This window comes from Mesitornis unicolor, unplaced genomic scaffold, assembly GCF_000695765.1.
Source record: "Mesitornis unicolor isolate BGI_N332 unplaced genomic scaffold, ASM69576v1 scaffold13095, whole genome shotgun sequence".
Taxonomy (NCBI): domain Eukaryota; kingdom Metazoa; phylum Chordata; class Aves; order Mesitornithiformes; family Mesitornithidae; genus Mesitornis; species Mesitornis unicolor.
In genome coordinates this window covers 7723-32743 of record NW_010186218.1, presented here as the reverse complement: position 1 = coordinate 32743, position 25021 = coordinate 7723, and the positions used below count along the sequence as shown (strand labels likewise).

The following is a 25021-nucleotide window of genomic DNA, read 5'->3' as shown; positions in this document are numbered from 1 at the left end:
TTATGGGGCTTGGGAGGGAGAGAGCACGGGCTGAGTGGTTTGTGGCCCTTCTTTTTTATCCTGGTTGAAAAACAGAACAGTTAATTATTGGAGATTCCCTAGCCAGTCATGGTTTCAGATTCTTGCCCCTCTGGGCCAATTTTATTGACACAAATATCCTGTAACTAAGCAATAATTTTGAGTCTCTTAATTACTACTGTAGAATGATTTAATTAGTTATTAATGAAGTCCTGCAGTGTTATCCATGCTCATTCAGATTATTACTTTTCCTCTGATATTTATACATCATTCATTTTAAAACCTTGTGGACAAGCAGTATGTTTCCAAACTTACGAGGAAGGTATTTTGCTCTTTTTTCAGTATCTTTTAATATTATTACAGTTTCACATTTCCAGTATCTTAGAGGGCCTACGTCAGCCAGTGGAGTGGAGGGGAACAAGCACTTGCCTCACAGTCTTTTGTTTTCTTGCAGGTATTTTTGTTGATGCTGTAAATTCCATGGGCCAAACTTCTCTCTTCATTGCTGCATTGCTAGGTCTTGGTAAAATAGTGAATATGCTGTTGGATTATGGCTCTGATCCTAATCAGTTAAGTATAAAAATAATTTATATTCTTAAAGAGAAAGTAATTTTAAATCTTTTTAGTGTTTTTATTCAATGTAATACATAATATTCACTGTATCTAAATGAAGATGTGCATAAGATGCATGTTGCTATTTTAGCCAGAGATCCTCAGAGGTAAGTGCGTGCCTGTTTTTTCTTTTTTCATGGTTTATGTTGTTGTGTGGGAGTACGTAAATGTTTTAGGTGTGCTGCTTTTTTCCCCAGAAGCGCAGCTGATTGAGTGTAGTAGGGCTTGAAACATTTCTGCTTTAACTTTCCCCAGTCGCTGTTATGATGGAAGCACCCCAGTCCACGCAGCTGCTTTCTCTGGAAATCAGTGGGTTCTTCGCAAGTTACTTGATGAAGGAGGCGATCTGAGAGTCCACGATGAAGACGGAAGAAATCCTCTGTACTGGGCTATGTTAGCTGGAAAAGAAAGGAGTGCTCAGGTATGTGTGTGTAGTGTGCATTGAGTGTGTGCTAGGTGTGTACTCACATCTTTATCTTAAAGTGAAGAAACCCCAACATTCCAGGGGAAAATTCTTGGCTTTTACACATTGGAAAGATTAACATTACTTTTCAGTGTCAGTAATGTTATTTTGAAGTCCTTATGATTCAGATTATTTAACTAAGGTTTTGCTCAGGTGTAAGGGTGTGTCCATCTGTAACTTGTTAGGACCTTTACGTGTAAATGTGCAGTGAGGAGCATGACAGGCCCTTGGTTTTGATCCCTGATGTAGGTAGGTTGTTTGCACGTATGTGCAATTCGGGAGTAAACCTGAAGTAGTTCACAAGTGTGTCTTAGTCTGTGCATGAACAGTGTAAGCAAATGCATAATTTTTGCTGTCATGGTAGCAAAATGTATTAAGAAGGCTTATTCATGACTGTGATATTGATTTAGAACTTTTATTTGATACTCTTTTCTGTTATTACAATACTCTTCTTAAAAAGAAACCCGATACTACAGTTTTCAGTGGGTGCGTGTCGTGAAAGTTCGTCATTTAGTGTTTGAAGTAAGCTTTCTCTTACACTTTCATGTAGTTGATTTCCTTGATGTGTTTCTGTGTATCCATTTCTTAAAATGCTTATTTAAATACTGCAAGTAATGAGTTATTTTTTCAGTAGTCATCTGTTAATTTAAAATGGTTTATCTTACAGTTCTGAAGTAATTTGTTGTTGTTGGTTTTCCTCTTCCTCTTCTCCCTAGGTGCTGGAATTTATAGAGCGTTGTACACTGCACATGCAGGCTGCCATTCAATATTTTCCCTCCGACCTGCTCAGGAAGGCTGGCTCATCAAAAGCACTGGTCTGTAGTCCGTCTAGGTTTGGTGGCCGTGTTCAAGGGTAAGAATATATTCTCAGTTACTGAGGGATTTGAGCTACAAGGACTTTTACTTCCACATTCTGTTATCTTAAAATTCACATGTTGTTTCTTTTCGACAATATCAGATTTAAAACCAATGTGATGATACTTTTTACTTCTGTTGTGAGAATTCCAAGTAGAAACCCGATAGTTGTAAATATCTGTGTATTAAGAGATACTCTTGAAATCAACAATATGAAATACTGGCTTTTGATAGTATTAGGGTGGCAGTAACATGAAGTAGTTTGTTTCTTGACCTTTTAAGGTCACTGCAAATCTTTTAGGGGTGTGTTTCCAGGCTTTTCAAGAGCTTTTAAGTCAGATACATGTTAGGGGAAATACAATGGGTGAACAGTGCTGTAGGATGCCTGTGTGTATATATACATATATATGTATTTTTTTTATTGGCTACCTTGCTTTAAACGAAGGTGTATCATAACAGTGTATCTAAAAGGTTTTAATGAGTTGCACAATAATTTGGAATTTCGGCATCTGCATTACACTCTGTGTGGGACCAAGTCAAGTGTGACATCTGACATACATGACTCTTGCAGAATTTGTAGAATTTGTGCATTTTTCTCTCTCTTTTTCTGTTTTTTTAAAAAATATATTTTACTCAAAGCCTTGGCAAGTTAGTTACTCTTACTGCTTATGTTTTTGGTACTTAGAAATGTTGACAGTCCTCTGAGTACATTTCTGAAAGGTGGAGCTGTTGCAGGCAAGAACATTTACAGCTTTGGTTTTGGGAAGGTAAGATGCTGTGGATAATGGTTTTCTAATGATATTAGTAGAGATTTTCAGAGTCAGATACTCTTCACAGTAATTATCCTACCTGTGTTATTTTTAAATTTTAGTATGTTCTTATTTCTGCTGAAATTTTAGGAAAAAACCTGTGGAGAGCACAGCTGTTCAGGCCTTTAGTAGCTGTTTGTAGGCCCTGTCAGAGGCAATAGAAACTCTCCTGTTAAATGTCACCTGTGGGACTTGGGAGTCCTTCTCCTGTTTCTGCTTTCTCTGTTTTAGCTTTACTAAAAGTTAAGCTTTTGACATAGATACCTTAACGCTTCATTTGATGCTTTGACTGCTGATCCTGTTGCAGTGATTGCTCTCAAGTTTTTAGTAAGTTTGTGACAAATGTTGGAAACTGTTGCATATTCCTTTCCCTTATGCCCTGGTGGTGTTTCAGTTTTATCTTGCAGGCAGCAGGCTTCTAGGGTACTTGGCATCCCTCCCTATTACTGGGGAAAAAGATGTGGTTCAGGCAGATGATGAACCAACGTTTTCTTACCATGTTGGACCATACATGATCATGACCAAGTGAGTGGAATCAAAGGGATTTCAGCCCCTCTTAGTGTTTATCTGTTACTGTTAAGCAGCAAGGTGTTGCACCAGATGCTTTGTTTGGGTAGTTTTCCTTTTTTATTCTGTATTCATCCACTGCTTTCTGCTTGCAACTTGTTTTCTGCAGTCCACTGCTTAACATCTTCTTTAGATCCTTTTGGTATTTGTAGGTTGCTCTTGCCCTTTCCAGCAATATTAACCCAATTATGGGTATTCACTGGTAGCAGTGTTTCAGTACTGATCCCTTTTGTGATGGGAAATACATTGCTGGGGTTGCAGAGATTGCGTTGTTGTGTTTAGTTCTTGTCATTGTTGGCTCGGACCTCAAGCCTCTGGATACGCGTGGCTGCAACCCACTTGCTCAAATCTAGGGTGAAGTGAGGGTTGCAAGTGCAGACTGAGCCTTTTTAAAAATCTTTTGTATTGTGTAGCAAGTAGTTGTGCCTCAGAGGCATCCAGAGAATTGATAGGTTGGTGATTTAATCTTCTCAAAGATTGTATCTTGTACCACAGTGGGCTGAGTGCCTTTAGTGAAAGCTGTTTTAGGCTGTCCTTGTTCTTTACCTTGAGTCATGGAAGGTTAGCACCTTTGGACAGCAAACCCGCCCTGCTACATCCAGTCTTTAACAAGATAACTATTGTCCATTTGAAAAAGTATATGCTGTAGTCAGGATCATTAAAGTAACGTTACTGACGGTAGGAGACAGCACCAGAGCATTTCAGAATTAGAAAATTCTTTGTAAGTAATCGTGTAACTCAAAAAAAAATACTGCAGAAAGCATGTCATAGAAATTCCTCTTCTTGTAGCTTAACGTGGAAAGGCAGCAGAGTTACAGTGAAGGAACTCAGCTTTGAGCCCCATCAGAACTGTTGTAAACTGCGCTTAGCTGATCTTCTCATGGCAGAGCAGGAACACAGTAGGTAAGAAAGAGTGTGCCACAAGTGCTCCTGGGGTTTGGGTGTCTCCAGTGATGTGAGGAAATGTGATTAACCTCGGGAGGACTGTCAGACTGTGGTTGCACTTTCTCTCCATATGAGAAGTACAGGTGTGTCTTTTATGTCTCTTCCCACTCTATTTGCTCCTAGTGGATAATACAGCAGAACACGAGACTCTTCTTGTATCTCTGGGTGAATGCTTCATTGCATATTTCTTGGATGGCTTATTTATACATTTTCCTAGTTGTGGTGGTAAGCACTGTTTCCTAAATGCCTCCTAATTTGCAGTTCTCTTTGAATTTTGGGCATTTTAATGAAAAGCATTCATGTTGTATTGACAAAAACACCTAGAAGGCCAGGACTCTTTTCTCTTTTGCTCTCAGATTTGCCTTACAATTTTTTTTGTCTTCTCCCTTTGCAGTAAACTCCGTCATCCTCATTTGCTACAGCTGATGTCTGTTTGTCTGTCCAGTGACTTGAAGAAATCTCGTTTAGTATATGAAAGGGTTAACTTTGGTTCTTTGTACAGCATCCTTCATGAAAGGGTAATTGGAGTACTTGTTTTTTAAATAGTAATTAATTGAGAGGAGGAAGTTTAGTAACTGCATCTACTATCTTTACTCAAAGAATAATAAGAAAAAATGATTAGTCTGTAAGTGCAGGTTTCTGTTTCATTGCACAGTATCGGATAGTCAGTGTAAGCTGGTAAAGTTTGTAATTGGCAAATACTTCAGTTAATGTTTAGGTGCGGTTTCATTGATTTTCTTGCTTGGTGTCAGTGTTAAAATGGCAGCTGTTAAATTCAATTGAATTGTTAATCTTCTGTGTGTGGTTGCATACCGCAAATGTGAGAATGCCCTTGAATATTTGCATGTAGTACATTGCAGACTGCCTTTGTATAAAAGTGAAGGCTTGAACTCAGTTGGGCTTTTTTCCTTCGTCAGCTAACCTGTATTTTATTTTTGTCATTCAGTGTTTTTCTCTTCCCTTTTCGCAGTTTAGTGCTTTTTCCTTTAACTGTTTGAATGCAGACATCTAAGTTATTAGAAAAGTTGTAGTCAAATGAAAGAGCTGATGCTGCTTCAGAGTTAATTTTAGCATAGTCAGTATCTTTTTTTTTTCCCCTTAATTGCTCTTTAAGGTATTAGTTGGTTTGGTATTGAGAATGAACATTATTTAGCAACTGCAATTTGTTTGGCTTTTGCTGCAGTCTCTCTCATGTTTGCTTTCTTTGCTGCCTCTGTACAACATTAGCTTTTCACTACATCAAGCTTTTGGTACTTCTGGGTTTTTTTCTAGCGTACAGAATTCCCAGTACTGTCCATGGAGACAATTTTGCATGTGCTGCTTCAAATAAATGATGCTCTGCGTTTTCTACACTCACAAGGGTTTATCCACCGCTCAGTTACCTCCTATGCTATTCAAATTGTTTCCTCGGGTGAGGCAAAGCTCTGCAACTTGGAATACATGATAGAGAGGTAAAGAACTTCACTGTTTCTGTGAACGGGACAAACACAAGTAAAGTCAAGTTTAGTGCTGAATTCTGCTGGAGTGCCCCCCTTGATGACTAGGAACTGCCTCTGAGCCAGGGAACAGAATTACCAGAGTAAAGCACTCTGATTATTACTGGCTGGAGTGCCCCCCTTGATGACTAGGAACTGACTCTGAGCCAGGGAACAGAATTGCCAGAGTAAAGCACTCTGATTATTACTTCTCAGGTGCATTAACGCTGCCACAGGCAGTGCGACAAGTTTCAGGTGGACTTAGTTTCTGTATTGTAAGTATCTGAAAATAGAAACTAGTAAGAGAAGCAGCACTTTACTGGAGTATAAAAATGACATCATACAGAAATAGAACCTAATTTTGCAGAAGAGAGATTAAATTCCTCTTTGAGTCAATAATTCTGCTGCTGGAAAATTTAAGTTGCCTCTTGTTATACTGGACTTGTACTTAAGGAGGTTTACCTAAAATGGTTGAATATTCAGCACCTCGTTGAACTGGTAGTCATTAAGTGCCACCAGTGATAAAAAGAATATTTATGAGAGGCACTGTTCATTTCATCTGGGTAAATTACTACTTGTACACATTTTTTACTCCTTTACTGTAGTGCATTGTGAAAATATTGCATGTTTTTATTTGCGAGTCTACTCTGGACCTCTTAAATATTTAAACTAAATGCAGATATAACAAACTCAGGTGCTTAATTCCAGAAGATATACCTTCTAGTTGAGTGTTCTGTATTTCCGATTTACGACTTTTTCCCTTTCATGTAGCAAAGATGGTGGAGAACACAGCGATCTGACACGCATTCCTGTCCCAGTCCAGCTGTATAAATGGTGCTCTCCTGAAGTAATCCTCGAAAAAGTTGTCACAGTCAAATCAGACATTTATAGCTTCTGTACAGTAGTGCAGGAAGCCTTGACAGGTAAATCTATAGGTTTAGGCTGTAGTCACTAGGGTATGCCACTGCATGTTTTCAGTGCAGACTGTCAGCCCCCTGATGTCTGTTTAATTCCTGTATGACTGGATAAAACCTCGCTGTGAGGGCTCACACAGAGTTAACTTGGAAAACAAACCCTCTAGGCAGAACACCAAAATGTTAATGACAAGAGTAAAACTGCTGGAAACTTTTGTAAAATGTAATCAGAAAATGCAGAGTTGTGTAACTAAAGGGTGAGATTAATGGCTGGTTTTTGAGATAGTTTTGTGTATTATGTTTTTCTGCTGTTTATCTTTCTGCTTCACACAAGGACAGCAGAACATTCACTTAACTCTTTGCAATATGTGAAACGAGCCTGTGCAGCTTTCATCTTTTTGGTCACTAAGATAACTTACAGATAATAATATATTGTTATTACAGATAATGTAACATATGTTTTGTGTTGACTTTATCCCATTTCACTGTCAAAATAGTCAATTATCCTAAAAATCAAACTTTCTGTTAGCTAGTTGGTAATGAAGAGTCCAGAGCATGAGTTACGGTGTAGCTGTCCTCTGGAGATCGCTGTCAGCTCTCTTTAAAGCATCCACAGTTGAAATAAGATAGGGAGGAGATGCCAGACTGGATTGAGTGCTCGTTTGGTTTGTGACAGTAGTTATAAGTTAGGAAATGTGCAGACAATAATGCTTCGATATCTTGGATTCTTTTTTTTTTCTTTATTTTCATTACCATTGATACACAGCTTGTGACATGAAGTCTATATTTATGTCTTACAGAGACCCCTCCCTGGAAAGGTCTCGAAGGCTCAGTTGTTAAACAGCTCATAGTTTCAGGACAACGGTTAGAAGCAGATGTCAGACTTCCTGTGCCCTATTACGATATCGTAAAGTCAGGGCTAGAACCTAAACAGAGGAACCGCTCCATTGAACTTCAGCATATTCAGTATATACTGAAAAATGACTTAAAGGTGACTTCCAGGGATGTAGCCTTTCATGTATTTAAAACAACAGAGTTTTGTGTCCATTCAGATTCAGATTGTTCTGCTTAAGTCTAGGTGGGAGGCTCTTTTTTTGCGCAGTCTAAACATTGAGTATAATTTTCTGATCGCGGAGGCAAGTCACTTTAAAAGAGAAGGTTGACGTTGAACTGTCAAATACAGTTGCCTTTATACCATTTTTCGTATTACAGGACTTATTTAAGTCTCAGATTGGTCATGCTGATGAAATGTCAAAAGCACAAAGGTCCACTGTGTTTGGAGATGTGAACATCTGTTTGGCATCAGCTTTTAGGTACCAGAAGAATACACAGGAATTGCAGGGAGGAGAGATAACTGAGACTGGTGAGTTTCTCCTAGCAGGATGTCCAGTGTCCTTCACTTACTATATTCCTCAGTCCATAATGGTCTAATATAAAGATATAAAATGTGAACATTTACAAATTTTATTACATGGTTTGAGAATAGAAAGCAGTTAGCTTTGGATTCTAGCTGTCACCGTAATTGTTAATGTGAACTCAAGACTATATGTCTGACAGACACTTGGAGTTCAGGCACATTGTTTTCAGCAGAGTTGTTAAATGCTGCTCGTGTAATCTCTAAAAGATGTTAACTCTTAGATATACCAGAGCAGTGGGTTTGGACATCTGGAGAAGCAGCTTAATGCTTAACATCCAATTTTTCAGATGGCTCTGCTGCCCCAAGATACTCTCTTTTTCCTGAGAAGAGCAGTGCTTTAATGGACCGTGAGACTTCAGCCAATCTACAGCCAGTTACACAGGACAAAGGTTGTGATGAAGCTGCTGAAATCCAGGCAACCTCCAGTGTCAGTGACATGGATAATGACAGCCTCCATAGCTTTGAAATCAATGAAATCTTTGCTACTTTTCCAGAACATCTCAAAGATTTCCTGGAGGAAGAAGCTGAATTAGGTCAAATTCTAAAGGGTGAAAAAAAGCAGCAAAAGGAAGAAGATAAGGTTCCCTCCAGAGACCTGTGTGCATCCCCTGGAGTGCACTGTGAGAAAAAGTCAGCTTATGAGGAAGGTGACTTTTCAGAATGGGATACAGAGTACACTACAGAAGAGGAGGAGAGGATAAGTGAGGCCTCGGACGTGTGCACGATGGCACAGGTGAGAGGAGATGCTGGGAAAAGAGTGAGTAGTGTGTCGCAAAATGAGCAGCACATCAGCAGGTGTGTCCTTAATTTAAAGATTACTCAAAGTATGTTGCAGCAGGCAGCAGATTCCCTGTGCAGAACAGAGGAGAAACTGGACAAATTACAGGCCACTGAAAAGCAAAAGAAGCTACTCCAGGAAATCAGAATGAGTCAGCCTTCTAAACAGTGTTTTCAAGAAGGACCCTGGAACAGGTCTGATGATACTTCTCAAAATACAAATAACCCTTTTTCTGGAGTTAATGCTTTTTTATGGAAGGCTGTAGGTCCACCATCAAGTGACTACATTCCACCAGTGATGGTGTGTCAGACTCAAGGAGCATCGGGTGGAGAAAGTTTCCAAGCTGTTTCAAAGACAGCAAAGGAAATGGAAGTGACTGGAAATGAAAGGTGGAAGTACTTTCATGAGAAGAGTAAGAGGAAATACAAAAACCAGCATCATGATCTCACCTTCAGTGTGGAGAAAAGCCCAGATGTTCAAATGAGCCTAGACCGTGAGGTAAAACATTGAGCAGGGTGGCTGTATTTATCACTTCTGTATTCTTTAGCAGATAAAGAGACATAATCATGGATGGTGTCCAAGAGGAGAGATGAATCTGTCTTTTAAGATTTATGTGCATACCGTATGCATTATATATAGGAATGAAAATAGTCAGCTTAGCAGTGCAATAGTACTATTTCTTCTCTCTCCCCTCCTCTCCCAGCCCCCCCAGCAAAATACTCGTCCAGTAGCTCAGGAGGGAATAAAATCATGTACTAAAACAAAGGGGACTGTCAGGGAAAAGGGCAAATGGAGAAAGATTTTTGTTTGTGCATGTAATTGTGGAGCTCTAAGCTGTCATTAGTAAAGGCTTCTAGATTATTTTCATTATTAAATAGAAATTGTTGACATGCTTAGCCCAAAGAGAGACATTCATGTGTGTATCTGTTGTGGGAATAATCTTGAGTCATAGAATCACAGAATGGTTTAGGTCCACTCATTCCCCTGGGAGCTACGTGTTACGATAGCCTGCCTGTGTACATCTCATGAGCAGTGCTACTGAAATATGACCTAGGGAATAACGTTTGCACAGTCTGATTCTTAGTGTATCTCATAGACAGCTCAACTAGTAATTACCAGAATGCCCGGCATGTGCTGAATCATGGCTTGTTGGACTCGTTTCAGCGTTTACTCCCACGTGTGTCTGTAAGATGCAAAAAAAAGTTCAACTTGCAGTGTCAGAGAGGAGGTGATTCACATTCTGCAGCAAGTAGAAGTGAAGGAGAGAGGTGGTGAGTTTTGATCTTATTTACAAAAAGAGTTAATGCAGAGTTGATACATCCACTGTCCAAAGTAGACATATCCAGGATCAGGGATGGTATTAAATTTTTTCAGTAAGCCAGAAGCCATCTGTCTAACTAAGACCCCACTGTGAGTCACTGTCGGCTGCAGAGCTCACAGGGTATCTGCTGGGACAGGGCAGTTACTTTTGGAGTTGTGCTCAAATGGACTCCAAATGCCTCTCCAATGGAGGTGAGCGGTCCAAAACTGTAACAGTGCCTGAGGAGAGCAATCTAGTAAGTTACTGGTAACCGTGGTTCTCTTCTCTGTGCACAGCCTCATTCAGTTCTCAGTAGAAAGACTTTGGCTTTCATAGGTGTAGAACTAGGACCTATGGTAGGGGCTGAGGGAGCGGAACAGTCTTGCTGAACCTGGTGACAGCAGAGCATATGTTCCTTCATTGTTTGCTGTGCTTTTTAATGTTGTCCCTTTATATTTCTAATTTTGGGTGAAAATATGTATTAAAAGTACCTGGCCAAACTTGTGCAAATTAATGTGTCAGTTGGAAAGATGGGGACAGGCACCTCCTTCGATCTTCAGGTCAAATCAATTGGGAAAACTGTTCCGCTATTTAAGTTGATTCGTGAGCCAGTTGGATCAGTAAGACCTGCTGGTAAAGGACGTGCTTGGTCAGGACATAAATGTGCCAGATGCTGATGTGTGGTTAGATGATCATGTGAATGACTCTGTATTGGAATTTAGTTGGTGATAGCGTCGTTGTTATCCAGGTCTGGAGTTCTAAATATCTTCAGTTGTCCACTGATCACCTCACTGACCTAAGTAAAACAAATCTACATAGCATTCATTGTCTGTTAGTGTTTATATAGGTGTATCATCTGAAGACAGTTGACAGCTTTTGAAATCTAGATTTTAATGTGCAGCTTGTCTGGTTAATCTGTAATAGACCTAAATATCTGTCTGTGCTTCCTAAGCTTCTGAAGGCTCCATCTGCTAGTTCTGTTGGGTCCTTAGAGCGTGTGTTCTCTCAGCCTTTTAATTAATGTTAAAACAACTTCCAGCCTTTTACTGACTGGGGAATACTTAACACAGTAAGCTTGTGCATTAACAGAGTTTGATGCATCTTATAATAATCTATTATAGGTGCTATCCAAAACCAGGATCTGAAAGTTACAGTACAAAAATAAGCCAGAGAAAGATGATGCAGTCAGAATGGAGGAGTAAGTAAATCGGTGTTAATTTGGCATTAATCTTAGGAAGTTTTACTGCAGTGCATTTAAACTTAACGCGTTTTGTTACTTCAGAAAGATCTGTGTGCCTTAATTGCTGAAGCTCTGTTAGGCTGTTCTTGGATGAAAACCAAATGAGTAGGATCCCATGTCTTGCACATTCGGGGCATGGAATAATCACAGCCACATTAAAATGGTTTGGTTATAAAGCTCAGAGAATTTCTAGCCCTCTTTTGGAGAATGGAAGGGGGGGACAGCATAGGAATTTAGAAAGGGTGGTATAGCAACGACCAGTGGATGGCACTACAGGCATGAATAATAGGAAACACAAACTAACAAAAACTGTTTTTGTAAAGGCTCGTCCAAATCAATTTACGCAGGTTTTAAGCTTTCCTTAAAATAGAAAAAAGTGTTTAGCTCTTTTCATGATAAAGGAGTTTGCAGGCCATAACTTTAGCTTTTCTAAGTCTGCAGACACAGTGAAACAGGGAATGCATTGAAGGTCCAGATTCTGTTATGTGTACTGGTAATTGAGTTCTTTTTGTGTAGCTGAAGTAAAGCAAATGGCCAGAAGAGTGGCCTCAGGACAACTAGAACTTAGCTCTCAGTATCCAGCTGGTGAATGTACATCTGAAAGTGAAGAGAGTATGAAGGAGGCCTTTGAACGTGTCTCTGTTAAAGGCCAAAAGAGCCAAGACCAGCAAAGATACAGGTGGCAGACAGATGATAATGCTGAGCCTTGGAATCTGGGCAGTGAGGATAGATCTGAATCCGAAGAGAGTGATCTGGAGTCTGCATTCAGAAGTTCTGGAGGTAAGGCTGAAAAACAAAAAATAGCTTCATCTCTTTTTGTCTCCTTCCATCTCCCAGCTTCCGTGATTTTGTTACAATAATTGTTGGTTTTAACTTCCAGAGCCTTGCCCCCAAAGCAGGTCAGTCACTCAGTTATTGATGAACATAAATAATAGACTGCATATTACATGTTAATAGGTGGAGGTAACATCCAGTGAGCTTGGAGACCCTTTATCATCATTGATTACCCTGTATCAGCATAGGAAACTCAAAGATTTCAAATCCATGAGTATGCTTTCACACTGTATTTATTTCAGCTGGACTAGAGAGATGCCTTTTCTCTAGCAGAATAGTGGATAGTGCTTTTGTAATAGTTACAGATAAACGAACAAGGAAAACTTTGCATGCCTAGATGAATGATGTAAGCATTTAAATGTCATCATTTCTCCATGTTCCTGACAATGTAGTTTTACTGTCTATTCTAGTAGATATTCCATCAGTGGTTCAGATCACTCTCTTGATATTTTTTTTTTGCCTAATAATTTTGTTCCATTCTGACATCCTAGGGAGAAGTTGCCAGTCACCATCACAAGATGAACAAGCGGAGTCTGGAATAACAGTCCTTCCTCGACAAGTTGAGAATCTCTCTAGAGTATGTGTAGTAACCCAAGAAATCCATGTGCAGGTAGTTGTCTGTAAAACAGTTCAGGCAGGTCTCTCCATGTTGCACACTGAACTACCAAGACAGCCAGTCTTTTTCACTTGTGATCTGACTATCAGTCCCCCCTGCTTTCACCCTTTTTTTTTATTTGGTTCTATGAGCCGTCAAGACAGTGTAAGGAGCAAGAGGAAGGCTGGAATTCAGAGTGATCAAATGAAATATATTTCCAATTTGATGCAGTATTGTTTAATGTTACTGACTAAAATATATCTTCTTTAATAGAGAGCAGAGACAGCACCTCAGATGATGATGTCTTTTGCAGGGGCATTCAAGGGAGTTACATCGTTCATCTCCTGATGTGTCTGAAGAATTCTTGACTTCTGATGCTGATTATTTACTTCCTCCTACTACTCAGGAAAGCACAGAACTAGAGGGAAGAATAACAGAAGAGACAGGAATGAAGCCTGTGTCAAGAACTTTGTATGTAAGTTAATGTGGTTTTATTGTGCTCCCACTTGATTTGATGAAGAGCTGTAGAAAATGAGGGAATAACAGTTTTTACTGTTTCCTTTTGAAATAAATCTACAAATAAAGATTTATCTAAAGCAAGAAAGTTCTAATCCTGTTTCTTTAAAACACATCTCCCCACCTGAAGGGAAAAAACCACAAAACATGAAAACCAAAACCCAACAGCTAAAACCCCACAAACACCCAGACTCCCAAAACATCAGGGGCTTGTCGTCTTAATTTGTTTACTACATGGTCTGTGCCTGAGGAAAATAATCTCGTCCTTTCTTCACAGCTCTATCTATTATAGTACTCAGTGGTCTTAAAAAATCTTCATTCATTTCTTCAAGATTCAGAACTGTTGTATGGACTATTACATCCAGTCCATGCATTTTGCTCATAAGCTCTTGAAAAATTTGGCACTCCGTTCTGATGACTGTGAACATGATCCTGTGAGAATTGTCCTACCTTTCGTACCTTGTTTGTGAGAAGTTGAATTAACTTCCTTTCCCCCCCAGCCTCAGGCCTCAGATGCTGAGGGCAAAGTAGAAGATGCTTGTGAAGGATTTTTACAGGAACAGTTACTTGAAGGTACAGGATCAGATATTCAGGTTTCAGGTAAATGTGCTCTTTCTTTTGAAGGTAGTTTTGACTCGGGGAGATGGATTCTTGTTGCACGCGCTTTTTTGTCAGCAGCGCTCCTGTCAGAAGGCTGGAGCTTGATTCTTCAGGGTCACTTGTTCTCTTATTCCTCATTATTTTAATGAGAGTTCAGGACAGTCAGGATTTCGGAAGATGATGTTTAGACATTGCACTCACTCAAATATTGTTGAGTGTGGTGATTATGTACTTGCTGTGTGTCAGTTAAAAAACAAACCAAAACTTGTTTGCAACCTTTTTGTTTTTACTGTAGGGCTAAGTTTAATCTTTTTATGCTACTTGCTATGGTGCTGGAAACTGAATTAGAGTTATATTCACACATTAATACTCTTACGCTAGAAGGATCCTGAGCTTAAAAACTGTAAGAGCTGACATCGTATGTGTGCAGAATAATGGACGGATCGTTGTTTCTCTAGTCTGTTGCCTCTCTTAGCTCAAATTTATAAATGTTGTGATATTCCCCAGTGCTTCAGTGGCTTGGCTGTCTGGCAGCTGTGGTATGTTTATGAAAATGCATTTTTAAAACACATTTGTCTCTTGACAACAACAAAGGTCACAAGAACTGAAAAATGTAATAAAGTTGCAATTTCCTGTTCAATGAGTTGTGTCACTTTCTTTTGTACTTGCAAAACCCAATATCTGGGAGCATTTGTTATTTGTATTCAGGAGGAAGAATACTGTTCTGCAGCACAGCAGCGCACAACTCTGCCAGTGACATGCTAGGAGTGAATCAACTTAACCATATGCCTATAGCCAGGTAGATAGACTTATTTTCATTATTACTTCAAGCATAAATTAGGTTATGAAGTGTGTTCTCTCTACTAATTTTGCTCAGATATCCAATATTCAAGTAAGATGCCAGTGGTGTTTTTTAATGAATGTCTGTATGTCATAGTTTCTTGTCAATACTAAAAGGACTTCCACAAGTCTCATGGAGTTTTGCCTTTTATGGTGTTCAGGGGTTTTTTTGGGTTTTTTGCTTAATGAGGGAGCTAAAATAGGAAAAATAATTCATGTATAGATTACAGTCCCTTTTACACTGATAAGCTACAGTCTTAAACAGAGCAAAGATAATTCAAATTAAGGCTGCAGCCATCTATTTTAATTTTGTTGTGCTTTGGATTTGGAGCTCAAGTGGCATGAAGATCAGTCTGATGCAAGGATGCTCACTGTGTCTTGCCTGCAGATAACATTAGCCCATGCTTGGAAACTTGCAGTCTCATCTGTCAAACATGAGGTGTTTATATCCGGTGTTTCTGTAAATTTTATATTCTACTAATTTGCAGAGATGTTGGCCAGAATCGCCACCTCATGCTACAAGGGATACTTTTGCTTAAAGAGAATCTGTCTGAAAGTCTTCCAGTGTGGCTTTCAGGCTTCTTAAAAGCCCGTAGGCTCCCTGTAGCTTGGCTTCCCTTGTGTTCCTCCACAGTTAGCAGCTGTTCAGTTTCCCCAGGTGTAGGAGTGAGAGCTGCTTTTACTGTCTGTCAGTATTTTACTCCCTCCTCTGCTGGAGGAACTGAGTTACCAGTGTCAAAGGTAGGCAGCAAGCATGTAAATACTTGGCCTCAAGGTAAAAGGTAGTGGTTTTGATTGCTCCCTCCACCTGGGCTTTGAGCTTTTTACCAGCAGGACAAAGGACTGTTCCCCTCTGACCATCTGACTTAACGCCCTTTGAATGCCTCTTGGACCTTGAATGGGGTTGTTAGAGTTTGAGAGGATAGTGTACAATGCAGACCAATCAGAGGATGATAACGTAGTGACGTATATTAATAAATTTTTGTTTAACTTTGTTTTGAAGCTGCATATGTGAATTAGAAGTTTTTTTCCTTACTGGATACAAACCCATGATGTGCTTAAAATGGCATTTTGCTCCTAGCACTCTCCATCTTCTAAGGTTTTAAACAGAAAGTTCTTGGATGAACTCTAGTGTGCCTCAGAGAAAAGGTAGTCCTTTAGACTTATTGAGAGAGAGGAAACTGAATACATTTATTTTCATAATTCTGTGAGAGGATCAATGAATATGACCTTTCTTCTCTCATTTCAGTGTTGAAGCAGCACAAGGAATGATACTGCAGGAGTCACAGGAAGAATGCAAAGAAAAAGATGTGTAAGAGCCACAGACCATTTTATGCCAAAACTCAGCAAGTTGGTCATTAGCATTGTAAAAAGTTTTGTGTTGATACAAGATGGGAAGATGTGGCAGACCAAAGCTGAGAGAGAGAAAAAACTGTGTGAAATATTGAAAGAATATTTCTTGTGATAAGTTGGGAGATTGGTGTAAAAGAGCTATCACGCACACTTGTCCTTAGTTTGAAATACTTCCATATTCTGTAAGTAACTGGTGTAATTTGTGTGTGCTTCATCACATTTAAGTGTTAGGATTCCTTGATTCTTCTGTCTGTATTACGCAGAAGAAATAAAATTATTTTAAAGAGCAAATCATTACATGTAGCTGAATAAATTTTATTACAAAAATAGTCTTATGGTCAAGATTCTCAGGAAAAATTTGCAGAATAAGTTTGTGTCTGAACTTTTTACAGATAGTGGAGACTTGTGTAGAAATTACTGATTTGGTAACAGCAGCTGTCTGTTCATTTCATGGTTGTCTGAGAACACTGCAATCCAGGGTGTGTCTGCAGAAGATGTTGGTTTGCTTAATATTGTCCCAGTGCTGCAGTCGCTTAAGAATTCTTGTTACTTGAGCAGACATCACTGCCTGTGCACATCTTTAGAGCTTTCAGTTTATTTGAGTAATTCTTTTAAAGGCTCGTAAGACCAACATTTAGTCTTAATTAATGGATCATTAATTGTTGTTAAACCTTGAGTTCGGAGAGAATTTTCTACCTAGTGGTTCACATTTGAAGCTCTTGCCTTCTCTGGAGGCAGTTTCCTGAGTTTGCTTTTATAGGAGAATTATTAAAATGAAGGAATCCTGTAGAGAAAGGGAAAGCAAATAATTAACCTTTTATTGAACCTGCAAGATCATTGAAGATGGTGATCTTCAGCCTTCCAAGAATTCTATGGAAAGTTTTCAAGGGGAATATTTCTCCTTCTGGAAAACTAGATAAGACTGAACAAAGCTAAAATTTAAAGAAACTTGAGAATAGCAGAATTCAGTGATTCGCAAGTGTAAAAAGTGGCTATTCTAACTGTGAGAACATCTTTCAATACTTCAGGTCAGTGACGGACATTCAGGATTTGTCGTGTATCCTCTACGAGCAAGAGAACAGCAGGGATACAGATTGTAAAACACCCAGGGTGAGCCATGCACCAATAAACGTCAGCACTCCGCTCAGCACAGGTAACTGCAGAGAGGAAAGGAGGAAGAATCTGTGAATGAATTAACCTTTCCATGCCAGGAGGCAAACCTTTCTGGCAAGACTTGCTAGTGTAGAAATCATTGGTGTGAATTATGGAAACTCCACGTAGTACTAATGTGGAAATGTCAGGCTTGGAATAAGTAGTCACAAGAAATGCTGTACCTGTTGTACCTAAGTTCTCCTTTAGTACCTGTACTGAAGAGAAATTACAGGTATGCAGCTGAAAAAGCCCCTGTCTGAAAGGTCTCTAAAAGAGAGTTACTTAATAGTTAGTGGTAGTTTTCATTAATCAGAAATTTTTTTAGAAATTTAAAATTGATTTGGAGTGATACACGTAGATTTTAGCACTTCAAAGACGACGTATTAAGCATTTAGTATGTTTTGAGAGTTGAAAAAGTGATCTCAATGTTTGTTGAACTTGTTTAAGAACAATGAATTATCATTTACTTTATACTTTCATTACTTTGGTGTAATACAGTAGTCAAAATTTCTCAGTTGGAAACTTTGCATAAATAATACCTGAGGTGGAACTCCTAGGTGATAAGTTTGGACTTCTGTTCAGAAATACTTATGGACAATTTTATTTCTTAGTTTCCTATGCAGGTGTCTGTTCAAGTACAAGAAACCTTTCTCTGCTTCTGTTGGCATGTGACCAAGATGGAAAAAGTCCAAAAATAATTTTCCAGCTTTGCTATAATATTTTTTTTATTATTCTAGAAAAAAAAAATCTCATAGCCTTTGAGAAACGCAAACACCGCCATGAAGTAGCTTCAGATTCCTCCTTTTGCGGTTCTCACGAGATCTCCTCTGCAGCATCCAGGATGTTCATTACAGCCTACGAAGAGGAAAAGAGCACTGAAATTCCCTCAGTTGCTTCAGGAGTTTGCTCAGCTCAACTGAATGAGCCAGTAGGTCTATAAGTTGTACCCTATGCCAGCCATAATTTAAAATGTTTTTTTTAAATACTTTTCCTTAAAATAAATTCAAGATGAGAAGCACAGAAATACTTCTAGGTCTTTGTATTTTGGAATCCTGGGTCTGTTGACATAGGAAAAGTTCTGATTGATTTCAAAGCACTTGGTGTGTGCCACTGATTACACAAAGAGCTGGCTTCCCCTTGCATCTAATCGTATTTAAATGTTGCCCACCATCAAAGTGGTGTTGCCTGTCCTCCATCCCTTCCCTAATAAGGAATTGCCATTTCCTAGCACTGGATCCAGTAATCTTGTCACACCAAAGTGATAACTATCTGCAAAATGGTTGGGTAGAAAAGGTATGTGTTTGCTGGGAGAGGCAGGGTTTATCAGTTGGTTTTCTGGTGAGGCAACAGCACTTACCAGCTGCTTATCTGAATTCACAACTGCTTTGTGAATGAACTGTGGACTTTTGACTTAAGTGGAGGTGGGAAATAGACTTGAGTGAAAATAAATACATGTGCGTGAGTGTTCAAGTGGGTAAGTTTTCATGTGAAACTGAAGAACTCTCAAAAATTAGTGGGAGAAGGTAAATGAGTATGTAAATTAGTGATTCCTTGAAGAAGAAAACTAAGGTGGAAGCAGTAAATGTTCAGAAAGCCCTTGTATTAGGGGATTAAGTTTGTCCGTTTTATGCACAGCTGTGACATATCGTTATCAACTTTGTTGTATCAAAAAATCCTCTCTCTTTGGAGTTGACAATTTCCAAGGTTACTGTAGTGATTTCCAGTAATCTTTTTGGAAATAAAGGTGTTCTGGAGCCACAGCATTATCTTCACTGTCTTTTCAGACAGTTATATACAAGGAGTTGCCTTTATGCCTTTCTTACTGTTTTTTGTTGATAGGATTGTCATTTAAAAATTAAATTAAGAGTTTGGTCAACCAGAACAGTAGCAGCTGTGTTTGTTGTCATCAGGTTAGGTCTGTGTCTTTCTTCTTGCAGCAGACAGTTCGAGTTCCTTAAGCCCATTGACAGTGCAGTGCTGCCTTGACTGGCTCTGCAGAGTCAAGTGACACTTGATTGTGTCACTTTCTTGCCTAACTTATTCTAGGATTCAGTGCATGAAGTGCTTGTTTCCATTTTGAGGATAGTGAGCACTTGCCTATGGTTACAAATACAAGATGAGTGCACAGTAGTCTAAGCAAAATTTTTGACACAGCTGGCTTAGCTGAATGCTACCTTTGTCTCTGTATTCTGAACTGATTGAAGGGGTTATTTTACAATTTAGTGGTCAGCTAAGGCTTTAATTAAGGTCTTAAACTCATTTTGGATTTAATATGTTGAAGGGGACTATTGAAGACCAGCAGTTCCTCAGTTTACCTTCTTCTGTTTCATTCTGTATGATCTAACACAGGATGTGGTGCCAGTTGCTTCAACCTTGAGAAGCGCTAGGAAGGCATCTGGTAAGTCTCTTAACCTGCTCCCAGCCCAAACAAAATTATCAATAGCTGGAGAAACAGATATGAAAAGAAATTTTGCAGGGTTACTCCCCAACTCTGCATCTCTTTTTATAGGGATAAATAGCTTTGCACAAAGCTGTGTATTTCTACAGGTAATTAGGTTATGGATTTTGTGTTTGCACCTACAGACTATGAACTCTGAACTTTAATCAACCTGCTTCTGAAGTGTAAATATTACTGGCCTAAAATCTGCAATACAGGATGGAGAACTGAATGTGGAAGTCTAGGTCTAAATGATTTTTCCATTATGAAATTATTGGACGATATTTGATAAAATGTGAATGAGCCAGGCTCATGCAGGTTGATAAATTAAATATGCCAGCAAGATGCTGTCATAATATACGCCTGTATTGCTGTTATTAAGGATTAATCACTGCTAATTAGGATTAATCACTAACTAGACTTTTTTCTATCTCAGCACTCTCACAGGAATCAAACCACTTCATTGATGAGCTGCCTCCACCAGCCCAAGAACTGCTGGATGAAATTGGTAAGAGGCACTTCACCCAGAATGGTATGAGGCTTGCCAGCTGTGTTCAATCAGGATTTCTCCCAAGCCATTCACTACTGAAATACACAAGAGCTTCCAAATTAGTTGCAGTCAAGTCAATGATTAGGTAGTTAGGCATCAACTGCTTAAATAACTGGCAGTTATTGAAGTTAGTCCTTAAAGTTTCTGCCTTTCATGTAATGGCTAGTTGCTGCTGCTGACAGCCTATTGAGTGCAGATGTAATTTAACACTGTGATGAATTTTGAGTAGACTGGATTGTTTGAAGGTGTCCTGGAGCAATGTATGTTCTCCATTAAAACAAATGCAAGCCAGACAGTTGCATCCCTCAGGTACTTTTGCAGAGCTTAGTCTTGGTGATTTACATTTCTTTTTGTAATCACATACATCTTCAAACAGAACACTAAAAATTCTGTATTGTTTTTACTGGTGTGTGTTACAGAAGAATTTCCTGTGGTTATTCAACTATAAGCGCTTCCTACACTAACACCAGACATTGGGATAATTAAGTGTATGTAGGTCCTGTGCTCTTTTAGAAATGAGGCACCCAGACATGTTTCGATCTTTCAGTTTTCTCGTTCACCAAAATAAGAACATAATGGAGGCTGGCAACAAGTGAATAAGTAATGGTCAGAGACAATTTGTGAGATTAATATATGAACTAATTACACATTATGTAAAGGTTTTCATCTGGGTTTGAATGGATACAGCAATACAGTACTTTAGATTGTATAGAGTCAGTTTAGAAAGAATATCAATAAGGAAATATGCTGTTTTCACAGAATATTTAAAGCAGCAAGATTCTGTTGCTCAAGACTTTAAAGAGAAGGGATTGTATGACTGCGGCGTGCAAATAAATGGTTAGTTGATAGTAGTCCTTACATAAGGATTGTAAATAGAAAACTGCTTTTACATTGCTGCAAAATTACTCTGAATACTTGTCACTGAATGCTCAGCTGTATGATAAGCTTCAGTTTTTAGCCTTTTATTTTTTCAGCAGAAATTTGAGAGGATTCTCCCTTTCACATTAAGGTTATATGCAGTGTTTTCGCAAATAGTACTCCCTTCCCCAGTGTTTGCTGTTTTTTCTCTGTGTATTCGCATTCTGAAGTCTGCAGGGATCTGATGTGGAGGACTTGCAGGTTTGAACTATGAGAATTAATCTTCTACTTTTATTATGCCACTGTAACGTATGCCGTGTTCAAATGTAAGTGAAGAAACCCACAAAAGTATAGCTGGTGGGCAGCTGATGAAAAATAGAGCTGAAGTTTTTATTCTGGGAGGGTGGCTCAGTTGAGAAAGTGGCCAGTGCACACCAACTGCTTATGTTTCCTACTCATCATAATGAATTAATGCCTCTGATCTCATAGTGTAAGAAAATAGCATCCACTGGGGTGATCAATATTATATTTCCTGTTCTGTTATAAAGATACCAAAGACAGCAGTGCTGAAACTGTAAATAGTAATAAGTGGGAATAATTTTTTAGGTGTACAGCAAGTAATGTCAGAGGTGCAGAAAACCTAAATCTTTATAGGCTCTGCATTTGTTTCTAATGAGTCAGAAAGTGAAGAGTAGTTTAAAAGAAAAGAGGCAGAACATGAGTTAGTCTGTAAAAAGGCTAAGTAGCATAGTCACTTGAGAATGATATTGTTTGCGTTATCCTACAGCTTTGTTAGATCTTCTACCATTTAAAATTGTTACCCAGAGGATAGAAGCTACTGTGACTTTATTCATAGGAGTATCTTGTTTTGAGGTGGTAAGGAATGCAGCAGCCTGTATTGCTTGCTGTTCAATCGCTATGGTTTTGTTGTATTTGCATAAAGTACAGCTATTTCAGACTCCATTTTTGGGACAGCCTACTGCTTCCTGCTTATCATAGCTTAGCAGAAGGTGGCTGAATATATTCACATGCTGTAAGGAACAGCACTTACTGAGATAAGTCTGGGGTGGGGTGGGGGGGGAATATCGTTGGATTTTGCTAAGTAGAGTAACAAAGCTAACATCCACAGGTTTTCTTTTGATTTTTCTCGCATATCTAGGATGTAAAGATTGATTTGCACATGCATTTTTCATTTTAGTATGAAGCAAAATGTTCAGTCCTGTGAATCTAAAAATGTGTCACGGTAAAATATTTATCTAGGTCTTGCTGCTGGCTACCTTTGACTGTAGATAATGTGAATTTGCTTAACTGCTAGAAAATCAGATGGCTGAGGAAGGAGTAATTGAAAGTGGACAACTGAAAGTTTCCCAAGGGCAGTAAAGAAAAACACATTTTAATTTCTTTATTATCTTCCTTCGTGCCTTTGATACTAAATTCTTTCTGTTTATGTGAATAGTTCCTGATCAAATTAAAATGGAAGACAGAGAGTCAAAAAAAGAATCGGAGAGAAGTGAGGAGGGAAATCATAGTTTGTGGACTAAGGATTCCTTTAATCTAGCAGAGGAAACAGAAAGGTATGAAAAAAGGACAGTAAGACATGTTTGGCTTTGAATTTCGAAGATTTAGAATAATGATTCCAGACTGTTTTAACAAGATTCAGTGCTTACAGTAAGCCACTTTTTTAGGAACCTGATAATTATGACTGTTTTCTTTTAAAATGTGTAGTATTAACCTTGCCAGCATCCATTTTAAATCTTTTATTCAACAGGGCTCACTCTACTCTTGATGATGTTTTAGAAAGGATACTCCATGCGATTCCTGGAGATGAGGAGCTGCAAGAACAGCCTCAGGGACACTCTCTTGGGTTAGCTGATAACTGATTCTTTGTTCATAAGTTTTTGTTTATGTTCTGTGTACAGACCTGTGCAGGGCTTTTCAGAAAACAGGCTGTCGCTCCTTAGAGAGTGGCGTGTCAGGAAACTTGCCTGGAGACATCAATCTGAACTCCCTCCCCATACTAAATTGAGAGGGAAAAGAATGTTTAGTTAATATATTTTCCTGTAGGTGGAAAGCAAATACTTCAATAGGCTTGGAAGGCAGTGCATTTCACAGAAATCAGAGATAATTTGACAGAATTGTGGATTTTTTGAGATAGAGAAGAATGTACATTAAGAGAACAGAATCATGAAAGCTTTTTAGAAAAGACTTCAAAGAAGAGTTTGGGAAGATGGTTATACTGTCATGGCAATATAGGAGGAAATGAAGAAAATGACAGAAGTTGTGTATACAATGCTTTAAGGAAAAGATTCGTAGCCCCAATAACATTTTTCCTCTTAGAACTAAAGATCAGATCCTATTAACTCTGAACAACTTCACAGTAAATGCCAGCGAGTAGTCACAAGTCATTCCTAACATGTATCCTAGTAAGGAATACAAGATACTCCAGTGCTTATCGTCAAGATTTGTTTTTAATTGAACACAGAAGGCAAATGTCCTGATAACCACGAGGGTCTTGCTGACAAGGCAGGCACATTCCTGCAGTATACATACTGCCACGTTCATAAATGGCTCCATCCAAAGCCCATTCACACGTGTAGTCAGATGCCATTGACTTCATGCTGTTGTGTAAGTAATAATTGGAGTCTGAGTATGGATGTAAAGCTAAAGCATGTCTGTAGTCCTGGGGGGAAGAGGCATTTGGTTTGGGGGTTGGAGGAGGCAGATGCTCATTAGAGGTCAGGGTAAAAATAAAAAGGCATCTATTATCTCCAGACGCTTCTGTTTTTGTGCTCTGTATTCATTCCATCTAAAGAAAAAGTACAAAAAATTGAGACAATACACAAAACTCTCTCATTCAAGGGCTGCAAGCCTGCAAGATCCAGAGGATGTTGGAAGGAAGAATGGAGTAGAGGAAGGAAGAGCTGGGTCTGGAGGCAGAGCACCAGAAAGCTATGCAGGGAGTTCAGAAGGTCTTCTTGGTCTGTAAAGCTACTGGATGCTGCGCTGGGCACTGTTGCATTTATTGTATTGTTAGCACTGTATTTGTTGAGCTTGCACAGACTATTTTTTTTTGTTTTTCTTGATTTTCCCCATCTGGGTACTGTTTCTACCCTGTGCTTTTAAAGGAGAGGAAGCTGCTCTAGACCTGAACTCTCCAGAGACACTTGAAAATTTTCCAGTTCTTGATGGCAGTTGAGACTGGTAGCACTGTGGGCCGTTGGCTGGAGCTGCAGAGCCTCTCTTGTAGAGAGAGTGCAGTTTCCTCTGCTGACTCAAAAGCACTGTAAGCCAGCAGATAATACTGGATCTGTGTCCTGTGTCATGCTCAACCTCTCTGGCTTTGGCACATAAATGCTTCATGCTGTAAGGACTTTGGTTGCTGTCAGTATGGTTTGATATGTACCTGTGATGTGCACGCTAATGCCATCAAATCCCTTAAACATCTGTTTTGGTCTCATCTCTCCAGGCTTGTCTTTAATAGAAACTAGAAATAAGGAAAAAGAGACAAGATAAAATAAGTGTTTCCTCTGTTCTGTAAGTTCAAATCTCCATTAGGAGCTGTCAAAGCTGACTGGAATTCTTCAGCTAAAGTGAAAGGTTGCCATTTTCAACATTTCTCAATTTAAGGTGGTGTTACAACAAGGGTGCTGACATACTTGCATTAATTTAATGTGCATTTAGTGCTGTGCAACAGATTTGAAAGAACTGGCTTTTTGTCTGGAAAGAAAAAGGCAGTAGCCTCTCATTTTCAGAGGGAACTTTTGATTTTTCAGTGTAGCACCAGATGACTTAAAGGAAGCTGATCTTCAGTGGTGTGGGCATTTAACACGTCTACAGCAGTCAGTTCTCTCCAGTTATGCACCCGAAGTTTGAAGCGTCCCAAATCGCTAGTT

At 39.0% G+C, this 25021-nt stretch overlaps 1 protein-coding gene across 1 annotated transcript; it reads left to right on the top strand.

The window, feature by feature from the left end:
- Positions 1 to 472: 472 nt before the first annotated feature.
- On the top strand, positions 473 to 24114 carry TEX14 (testis expressed 14; the record flags this gene model as incomplete). The annotated part of the gene is made up of 28 exons (XM_010185086.1): positions 473 to 587; positions 886 to 1051; positions 1810 to 1946; positions 2634 to 2715; positions 3152 to 3282; positions 4114 to 4227; positions 4664 to 4787; positions 5542 to 5720; positions 6516 to 6667; positions 7459 to 7649; positions 7871 to 8021; positions 8363 to 9356; positions 10014 to 10124; positions 11275 to 11351; positions 11910 to 12173; positions 12719 to 12804; positions 13136 to 13238; positions 13837 to 13938; positions 14647 to 14737; positions 16028 to 16090; positions 17160 to 17284; positions 18021 to 18211; positions 19633 to 19681; positions 20157 to 20228; positions 21030 to 21107; positions 22585 to 22702; positions 22897 to 22992; positions 23988 to 24114. Coding segments are annotated over 28 exons (4289 nt in total), but the record flags the coding sequence as incomplete, so codon positions are not given.
- Positions 24115 to 25021: the final 907 nt, after the last annotated feature.